Source organism: Sinocyclocheilus anshuiensis, unplaced genomic scaffold (genome assembly GCF_001515605.1).
Source record: "Sinocyclocheilus anshuiensis isolate Anshui unplaced genomic scaffold, SAMN03320099.WGS_v1.1 scaffold2012, whole genome shotgun sequence".
Classification (NCBI taxonomy): Eukaryota; Metazoa; Chordata; class Actinopteri; order Cypriniformes; family Cyprinidae; genus Sinocyclocheilus; species Sinocyclocheilus anshuiensis.
The window spans coordinates 113,986-124,883 of record NW_015555967.1 but is presented as its reverse complement, the minus strand read 5'-3'; the positions used below and the strand labels follow the sequence as shown (position 1 = coordinate 124,883).

The 10,898-nt window shown below is 36.1% G+C and overlaps 1 protein-coding gene across 1 annotated transcript in view; it reads right to left on the bottom strand.

The window, feature by feature from the left end:
• Nucleotides 1-10,898, bottom strand: part of LOC107675986 (cell adhesion molecule 2-like) — a 116,248-nt gene that overhangs the window by 29,696 nt on the left and 75,654 nt on the right. The window contains exon 5 of the mRNA XM_016470502.1: nt 7,020-7,157. Within this exon, the coding sequence (XP_016325988.1) occupies nt 7,020-7,157 (138 nt within the window). The remainder of the gene's footprint in view (nt 1-7,019; nt 7,158-10,898) is intronic.

Below are 10,898 nucleotides of genomic sequence, written 5' to 3'. Positions count from 1 at the left end.
CCTCAGCGAAAACCTGAATATGCGCTGCATCTGCTGCCTACTTATACTCACGCTGTGATCAGCAGCAGCTGGATGCAATAATCGCATGCCAATGTGCATTGGCTCGTTTAGTTTACACTCGAAGTAGATTGGTCTCTCTAAGCGAGATCCCAATTCGTCGGTCATCCGACGTGACATCTCCGTTCCCTCTTTCAGGGAACGAGGGTTACCATACGTAACCGAGACGTTCGTATGGGAGAGTGGGAGAAAGAGAGGACGTGCTTTTTGTACATAATAAAACATAATTTTGTGGCAAAAACATGGAATCGTTTTTATCTTGTTGTTTGCTATATTTATTTGCTTGGACAGTGTCGTTGAGGGTTTTGGTTCTTTTGCTGTTGTAGGCTGTAAGTTTCAAGTTTCAAGTTTACTTTATTTATATAGCACATTAAAAACAGCCAAAGTGCTTCACAGTAAGAAACGTCATCATAAAATTTAGTAATACAAAAACTGCAACCAGAAAAATTAAGACACAAATAGGAAATACAATTGGCAAGAATATAGTCCTAATAGGCCAATGAAAACAAATGGGTTTTTAAAAGAGACTTACAAATAGACAGGCTACGGGCCGTTCTGATCTCCACTGGCAAGTCATTCCAAAGACGAGGCCCAATTACTGAGAAGGCACGGTCACCTCTACGCTTGAGTCTGGTATGCGGAATTACAAGAAGGTTCTGGTCGCAAGATCTTAGGCTTCTCGAGGGGATATACTGATGCAGCAATTCAGATAAATAAACAGGTGCTTGATTGTGCAGAGATTTAAAAACAAATAATACGATTTTAAAATGTATCCTAAATTGAACAGGCAACCAATGAAGGGCCTTCAAGAGCGGAGTGACATGATCCCTTTTTTTCTTTTTTAAAAGGAATCTAGAGGCAGCGTTCTGGACCACTTGAAGACGGGCAATTTGAGTTTTAGATATGCCACAGTATAAAGAGTTACAATAATCGAGACGCGCTGTAATAAAAGCATGAACCGCCATCTCCAAAGTCTTGTCAGTGAGAAAGTGTTTAATTTTTGCTAGTGTACGGAGTTGATGAAAACTGGACCCAATCACAGTAGAAATTTGCTTATCGAATTTTAGCGAGTCATCTAAAAGAAGACCCAGATTCCGTACCTGTGAAGACCTAAAAGCCGATAAAGGTCCTAGGTCAAGATTTAGGGCTTTCATATTTTCTGATGGACCGAAAATGATCACCTCAGTTTTTTCTTCATTTAAAGATAAAAATTTTTGAGAGAGCCAGGATTTAACCTCGTCTAAGCAAGATGAAAGAGCAGTCATCGCCAATGGGTCATTCTTCCTAAAAGGTAAATAGATTTGCGTGTCGTCGGCATAAAAATGAAACGACACCCCGTGTTTTCTAAAAATGGAGCCCAGAGGTAGCATATACAACGAAAATAAAGTGGGGGCCAAAATTGAGCCTTGTGGCTTGTGGCCTTGTGTAAGGACCTTTGAAATACCTGAAATCATTTGGTGAAGTGATATGGACATGTATTGCGGTCAAAAGCTGCCTGTAACTACTTTAGCTGTGTTTCCCTGAAAAAAATAAATCTTAGAATGTTTGTCAGCCAGTAAAAAGAGTAATATTGTGAAATATTATTACAATTTTAAATATCTGTTTTCTATTTTAATATAGTTTCAGATGTAATATATTCCTATGATGGCAAAGCTGAATTTACTCCAGGCTTCAAGGTCTCATGATCCATCAGAAATCATTTTATTATGCCGATTTTGTGTTCATGGAACATTTCTCGCTATTATCAGTGAAACCGTGATACTTTTTTTCAGGATTCTTTGATGAGATTCAAGTTCAAAAGAACAGCATTTATTTGAAATGTGTTGAAAATATATTAAAGTATTCACTGTCATTGATCTAATAGAAGTTAATTTCTTAAAAAAAAAAAAAACATCCCAATCTTTTGAATGGTAGTGTATATATAAAAATAAGCAATATAAAATAAAATGAACAAGAAATATTTAGAATTTAGGAATTCACTAAAGTAAAAGAAGGACAAAACCAAATACTAAGCCATTCTAAAATGTAATTTTTCAATTTACCTTTCACTTTTCACTTGTTAAGCTGATGATATAATTTGCAGTTCAAAATTTAGATTAGAAAAATGCAAACCTGAAGGATTTTTACTCACAATTTTGGACCCACTGTATGTGCACACACTACATGGGCTGCAGAAGAGGTGGCTGCCAAGATGCGGCCTATGTAATATTTACAGGTTAGCTTAACATGCAATAAACAGATGCACAACTTTACTCCAATGATGAAAATAAGGAGCCAGAAATAGAAAGAGAGTGAGTGAGAGAGTGTGAGAGAGAGAGAGCGGCTTGTGAGAATGTGAGAGGTGTTGATATTGGATTCCATTACAGCTGTCAATTTCACACACGTATCCTAAATTGAACAGGCAACCAATGAAGGGCCTTCAAGAGCGGAGTGACATGATCCCTTTTTTTCTTTTTTAAAAGGAATCTAGAGGCAGCGTTTTGGACCACTTGAAGACGGGCAATTTGAGTTTTAGATATGCCACAGTATAAAGAGTTACAATAATCGAGACGCGATGTAATAAAAGCATGAACCGCCATCTCCAAAGTCTTGTCAGTGAGAAAGTGTTTAATTTTTGCTAGTGTACGGAGTTGATGAAAACTGGACCCAATCACAGTAGAAATTTGCTTATCGAATTTTAGCGAGTCATCTAAAAGAAGACCCAGATTCCGTACCTGTGAAGACCTAAAAGCCGATAAAGGTCCTAGGTCAAGATTTAGGGCTTTCATATTTTCTGATGGACCGAAAATGATCACCTCAGTTTTTTCTTCATTTAAAGATAAAAATTTTTGAGAGAGCCAGGATTTAACCTCGTCTAAGCAACATGAAAGAGCAGTCATCGCCAATGGGTCATTCTTCCTAAAAGGTAGATAGATTTGCGTGTCGTCGGCATAAAAATGAAACGACACCCCGTGTTTTCTAAAAATGGAGCCCAGAGGTAGCATATACAACGAAAATAAAGTGGGGGCCAAAATTGAGCCTTGTGGCTTGTGGCCTTGTGTAAGGACCTTTGAAATACCTGAAATCATTTGGTGAAGTGATATGGACATGTATTGCGGTCAAAAGCTGCCTGTAACTACTTTAGCTGTGTTTCCCTGAAAAAAATAAATCTTAGAATGTTTGTCAGCCAGTAAAAAGAGTAATATTGTGAAATATTATTACAATTTTAAATATCTGTTTTCTATTTTAATATAGTTTCAGATGTAATATATTCCTATGATGGCAAAGCTGAATTTACTCCAGGCTTCAAGGTCTCATGATCCATCAGAAATCATTTTATTATGCCGATTTTGTGTTCATGGAACATTTCTCGCTATTATCAGTGAAACCGTGATACTTTTTTTCAGGATTCTTTGATGAGATTCAAGTTCAAAAGAACAGCATTTATTTGAAATGTGTTGAAAATATATTAAAGTATTCACTGTCATTGATCTAATAGAAGTTAATTTCTTAAAAAAAAAAAAAACATCCCAATCTTTTGAATGGTAGTGTATATATAAAAATAAGCAATATAAAATAAAATGAACAAGAAATATTTAGAATTTAGGAATTCACTAAAGTAAAAGAAGGACAAAACCAAATACTAAGCCATTCTAAAATGTAATTTTTCAATTTACCTTTCACTTTTCACTTGTTAAGCTGATGATATAATTTGCAGTTCAAAATTTAGATTAGAAAAATGCAAACCTGAAGGATTTTTACTCACAATTTTGGACCCACTGTATGTGCACACACTACATGGGCTGCAGAAGAGGTGGCTGCCAAGATGCGGCCTATGTAATATTTACAGGTTAGCTTAACATGCAATAAACAGATGCACAACTTTACTCCAATGATGAAAATAAGGAGCCAGAAATAGAAAGAGAGTGAGTGAGAGAGTGTGAGAGAGAGAGAGAGCGGCTTGTGAGAATGTGAGAGGTGTTGATATTGGATTCCATTACAGCTGTCAATTTCACACACACATACACACGCGTCTTGGGCTCTGCATACTCGGGGGGAGAAAGTGTGAGATGTCTTGCATCCTGGAGATCGGCACAAATTTAATACCGTGCTGAGCGTTGCTACAGTCCCAGAGATCCCACAATAATGCAACTGCTATTCCCAGTCCAGGCTTCCAAAATAAATGCGTTTATCGCAGTTCAGCCTCACACAGCGGTGGAGAAGTGCTGGAAACAGCGATGACAACAGCTGCTGCGACTCACAAACACAGCTACAGGAAGGCAGCAAACACAAAAGCAGACAGAGAGAAGCTCTACAGGAAAACAACAGGCCGACCAATTGGAGTGAGCAGAGCCGAAAAGCAATATCCTTTTGTTTACTTGCACCTCTCTGCCATGAAATCAAGACAAAGAAACTAAGACAACCCGACAAAATAAACAGAGCTAAAGTGACTCACATTACCGAATCTCTCACTGTTGATTTTTTTTTTTGTCTTCAGTATTTTAATAAATGTAGGGCTTTAATATGTTGTCATTTTGTTAAACATGGGCCAGTGACAAAAAAAAGAAAAAGATAGATAGATATATAAATAAAATATATTATAAATAAAACAACAATAATAATTGATTGAAAGTTCTAATTATATGATAAACATCCTGTGAGTTTATATATATGTGCGTTTCATCCCTCTGGGGTCCACTCTTTTTCATGCATCCTTGAAATGTGCTCTTGTCTTATTGGATCCATCCATCACAAGACACATTCATGATGAAAATATCTAAGACTGACACTTTGTAATCAGCTGAGAGCCCTTAAACTTCATGCTTCATGAGACTGTGGGCTGACGGGAGTCATAAAGACCTTAGCAAATCCTTTCCTGAGTTCACACTACAAGCTACATGTGGCATCTAAATATATTTACGACATGCTACTTTCGCGTTCAAACCACCTGCTCACAAAAATTCGCATTAGGTAATGCCGTTCTTGCATTTTTGAGGGATGAAATGCATCTTTGTCACAGACTCGCATATAATAATTTGCACCTGTATTACAAAACAAGGGGTCTCGGAGTCAGAGAGGGAGCGAACATTTCAGAGTTAATGATCATATTAATCTCTGACCTCATGGCTGGAGAAAAATTTATCTGAATTAATCAAATACATGCATAGTTAATTAAAAGAAAACAACAGAATTTTGACAAGTAGTGTGAAGAAATGAACACTAATGCAGTTGTGTTCAAAATTTCACATCTATCAAGGTTAAATGCATGTCTTCTTGTATACAAATCTGTTGTTTTGTTGCCTTAAATAATCACTGTTAATTAAAGAATACATCCAACCTAACCTAAACACCAAGATTGTTAACGAATACGAAGATTGTATCATTTATCTGTGACTACAGCGAGCCTAAGTCACATGTAAGGAGATCAGGTATCAGTTTCTTAAAGGAATCTTAAACAAAGCAGCTTACTTTTCTGCCGTTCTCATCTGAAACATCACTGATCCCTTAATGAAATGACATAAGCTCTGAAAATCCTCCCCTGCCCACAAATTCTGTCTGTTTATCAAATGACCAGAGGGACTGATCGCAGACGTAATATCTGATAAGGAGCCTAATCAGGATCCCCATTCGAAGTCAAAATTATAAGAACCCTTGACTAGACACTGATAAGAGGCTAAACCTTCCTGCTCAGGCTTTAGGTACTCTTATTTCTTTCTTTCTTGGTTGTAGATGAAAGGAATAATTCACCCCAAAAAATGAACATTTCTTAATTTTGTTCCAAACCCGTAGGACTTTATTTTCTTCTGTGGAGCACAAAAGGTGAATTTTTAAAAGAATAGTCTGGCCAATTTTCAAGTGAATGAGAACTTGGACTATCAAGCTCCAAAATAATAAAAAAAACAACCATGAAGTATGGTTGTTAAATATGTGTACTATATTCAAAGGCTTTTCTTGAGAGAAGTAACGATGTCTGATTCATGAACGATCCATGATTCCTGTGAGTCAGATTAATTGGTTGATCTGGATCACAAAATTGGTCATGATTTGGTCTCCGAAGTTAACAGCTCACTGGAGGGAAAAATGATCTGTGAATATTTACTTAAAATTTCAATCTGTCCATCACACAAATCTATCATATGATCTAGAATATTATTATATGGATTTTACATCCTTTTTGAAGCTCGAAAGCTCTGGACCGCATTTATTGTACTGTAATCGCACAGAAAAGTGCAACCAGTACAATATTCAATAGGGTGAGTAAATAAAACAGAAATACACTAGGGGGAAAAAAATAGTGCATAGAAAAAGAATGGAAAAGCAGGGCAGTGTAATACAAAAACGTGTTCTGTGTAAGCACCTTTTAGAGTTGTTCTAAAGAGAGTAGTTCTTGCCCTAAGTTATTATTAAAATACATTAAATATATGGTTAAATACAGTTTATAGCTGTTTAATACAAAATACAGCAATGTACAAATAAAAAAGCTATTCCCTGCAAAACAAAGTCATTGCAAAGACATAAAAAGCGTTGAGCCATGCTTCATCCTCTGGGGTTTCACTGTAAAGGCCTGTCCCCAAGGTTCCGTCCACCGGAGACACAATAATCAGTCAGCGTGGGAAACGTCGCCTCGTTGCTAATTAGAACCGCTGTATTTTTAGAAATGCAGCAAACGCACGACAAAGGCACTCAATGCCATCCGCATTGTACGCATGGCAGAGCAAATTTCTACTTCGAGAATTCTTCCAATGCTGTCATTGCATGTTTTTATCCTCTCCCTCCCTATCTGACTGAGAGGGGACATTTTTTATATTCTGATGGATTTGTGGAGAAGTTGCTACATGAGCAGTTACCTACATATTTTACTGAACCTAAGCTTTCTTCCATACTGAGCTTAAAATATTTACTTAAATGCAGTAAAACTTTTTTTGTGATTTGTCTTATAAGTGTTAATGTGTGTTCAATCGTATTCCATCAACTTTCCTCACCTTTGATCTCCTTCTCATTCTTGAACCATCGGACATCAGCTGCAGGTTTGCTGCCAGAGGTCACACAGGTCAGTGTGATTTGATCTCCCTCCAACACAGGCTTGGTGAGTCCATTGATCTCTGGTTTCTTAGGCATGCCTAAATATTGCAGAAAAAAGTGAGAGAAAGAGAAAGAGAAAGAGAGAACGATGGCTTACTTTAGTGGGTTCAAAATATGAAAAGTAGGTAAGCGTGAATTTAATGGAAAAAGATTATAAATATTTTATTTATCATCTTCTATGAACAACCCCAGTTTTTTTATTTTGCCTGGGTTTTTTTGTCATTCAATGAGGTTAATTTAAATTTAGACCCTTTATTCAGTGGTTATTTTCATCATATTATTGCAGAGTTTAAAAACAGTACAGTGTCTTCAATAAAATAGAGCTTATAACTAGGGCTGTCAATCAATTTTAGATTTAAAATCAAATTAATTATATATGCTGATTATTTAATCAAATTGAAATGCACATATAATCAAATTAAATAAATGTTACATTTAATCTCTATCTATCTATCTATCTATCTATCTATGTAAAAGTCTTTAGTGTCACTGTTTGTTCAATTTAATGCATCTTTGCTTAATAAAAGAATTACTATTATTATTATTTTTTAAATCTTACTGACCCCAAACTTTTGAACTGTATTGTATCAACATTTGCTTAAATAAAGATTAAAGATAATAATTAAAAATGAGTCTGTCATTGGCCAACAATCCATTTTTAAACTGAGCTGTCAATCTGTCATAAGGCTCATTCACACAGTACGTGGTTTTGCATTCCCTCTCCAGTATTTAATTGATGGTTTATGTACACACGAAAGCCCAAATTATAACATACAAAAGATTAATGTGACTTGACTCAAAGCAATGGTCATAACGTATCCTACCACCATCACCAAGACAGTGAACCTCAAATGTTTGTTTACACGTTCAGAAGCAATCAGCATTTCAATCTTATGAAATATTTCAAGAACACAGGAAATTCTGTGGTCCACAAATGCATTACTGTGTCAGGAGCTTCCTCTCTGAGGTAGCGGGCTGAGACAAAGAAAAATCAATAGGGAACATTAGTCAGGAAAATTAGATATTGGGTTTGCTTTGACTGAAGATGAGATCAGACGTTTGGCATTCAGTTCACAGGCCTTATTGCTCCCCTGAGTAAGAGGCCTTAATCACATTCCTAAGAAATAAATCAAAGCAAAAACAACCACAATGTATTATGCATTAAAAAGCAACAGAGTAAATACATCAGTCATTCTACTGCAGCGTGGCCTGCAACCTCCACTGGATGACGTGCTGTTTCTGAATATTGTCCCAAGATCAAGAAAAACTGTGTTATTATCAACGTTTAGGCACACTTTCGATGGTTTAAGAGTCGATTTAGATGGAACGATGCTGTCCAGTCAAAACTACATTATCCATTAAATATGTGAAAACATGCATAATATCCATAACAACACATGTAACAAAATGTGTAATTAATAAATAAGCATTGTGTATATTACTGCATATTTTTCCTAGACAATAATTACAACATGGAAATTAATTGTAACCATTCATGTATTCACAATGAGCAAAACATTAATGCAATGCAGGCTTGTTGACAGAGCGTACAACTGTAATGATTTTAATGGTGTACACCAACTAATTAAAATGAGACTAGCTAATTGGGCTCCTAATTAATGCAGAAATATGGCATTAAGCACTGTTTGTTGGCTGTCACAGCTGACATTAACTCTGGTATGTTTGGGACTTGACAGAAAGTCTGTTTGATTTTTGATTGACAAAAGTAGTAAAAGTTGATAGAGGAAACGAATTAAACTTCTTTCTGTGCCATTTCTCAACACTGTTCTGTGATCATCTGTGTCTTTGTTGAAGGCGACCGGGTGAATCCATTTAATTAAATCCTGATCCAGGCCAAAGTTAGATTTGCAACGCCCCCACTGAGGTAAAATTTTAATTATCTATCTACTTTCTGGAAACGACAGTTGTCTGTCTTCAAAAGAAACACATTAAAAACAGTAATATTATGAAATATTATCACAATTAAAATAACTCTTTTCTACAGTAATTTATTCCTGTGACGGCAAAGCTGAATTTTCAGCATCATTATTCCAGTCTTCAGTGTCAAATGATAATTCAGAATGATTCTAATATGATGATTTGATGATCAAGAAGCATTTCATAATATTAGCAATGTTAAGATGTGTTGCTTTTTTATTTTTTTTATTTATTTTTGTGGAAATGCTGGTCCATTTTTATTAGTGAATTAGTGATTAGTGAAGTGATGTGTGGCCAAGTATGGTGACCCATACTCGGAATTTGTGCTCTGCATTTAACCCATCCAAGTGAACACACACACACACACCGTGAACTCACACCTGGAGCAGTAGGTAGCCATATTGCTGCGGCACCCAGGGAGCAGTTGGTGGTTTGGTGCCTTGCTCAAGGGTCTCACCTCACCTCGGTCGTGGTATTCACACACACACACACACACACACACACTGTGAACACACACCCGGAGCAGGATTCAGGATTCTTTGATGGACAGAACATTTAAAAGAACAGCATTTATTTGAAATATAAAAATGTTGTAATATTATAAATATCTTTACTGTCATGTTTTATCAATTTGCATCCTTGCTGAATAAAAGTGTATTCTTTTAAAAATCTTACTGATTTATGTGTGTATACAGTGTCTGAAGTGGAAAAAAAGAAGTGCTGGTACACCCCCCCCCATTTATCTATTTATTTATATTAAATAAATAAGTACTTTACAAATTAGCACAAGTCAAGCTGCGATACCAAACATGACCACAGGGAGACGCCAAAGACCACTAAATCGCCTGCTTTTACTACTATACGGATCAATTCAGAATCGCTAAATCTCTGACCACAGCATAATCAGCGTTCATTATAAAACACTCTTGCTTTTAAGCCAAATACACGCTGAAAAGAATAATTTTACTGACGTCTGGACGAAAGTCACCATTCTCTCCGCAATCGCTGATGAAATTGGCTGTTTTCTCTCTGCATTAGCGCTGTTTTGAACTTACTGTTGAACTTACTGTTTGAATTCGTTTACTGGATCCTTGGACTTTGCAGGAGTTTACCAGTTTAAAATGATGTGATCGCAAAAGCCTGCTTCTTTTAATTTTAAGATATTATTTTCGTTATAAAGTACTGATTTAAATTAGTAATCAATAATTAATTATTATTCTACTACTCTGCGCACCTCCTTTGATATGCTCTCGTGCCCCACAGACTCCGCTTGCATTCATTCACGTGATTGGTCGAGATGAGAGGTGATCCCGCCTGGGTAGTGTGATTTATATAGTGTCCTTTCTAATCATATAAGGGATCATATAATCACCCAGACCCTGACGCTTATGAGTACCGACAACATGTCAGAAGTGCCGGTACGCACAAAAAAGTGCAGGTACTCTAAAGGCTAAAATATAGAAGTACGTACCGGCCCACTTCAACCACTGTGTGTATATATCTATCTATCTATCTATCTATCTATCTATATATATATATATATGGGTATGGTGGGGTGGAGTCAAAAGTAACAATTTTTATATTATATTATATTATTTTTATATTAATTTAAACAATTATTATCAAACAATTATATTAATTTTAGTAACAAATATATCTTAGTGTAGGCTATATCTTTACAGTTTTATAATTCATTATCTTCTTGTCGATCCACCAGTTCACATTTACAACTGCGTGTTTTCTGCGTAAAAATAAGGGTCCCCGTTTATGGCTTTGGTCTAAACAAAGAGCAGAAGGGCTTATTGAAAAATGCAAATTCATTCTCTGCCAGCCTTAAAGAG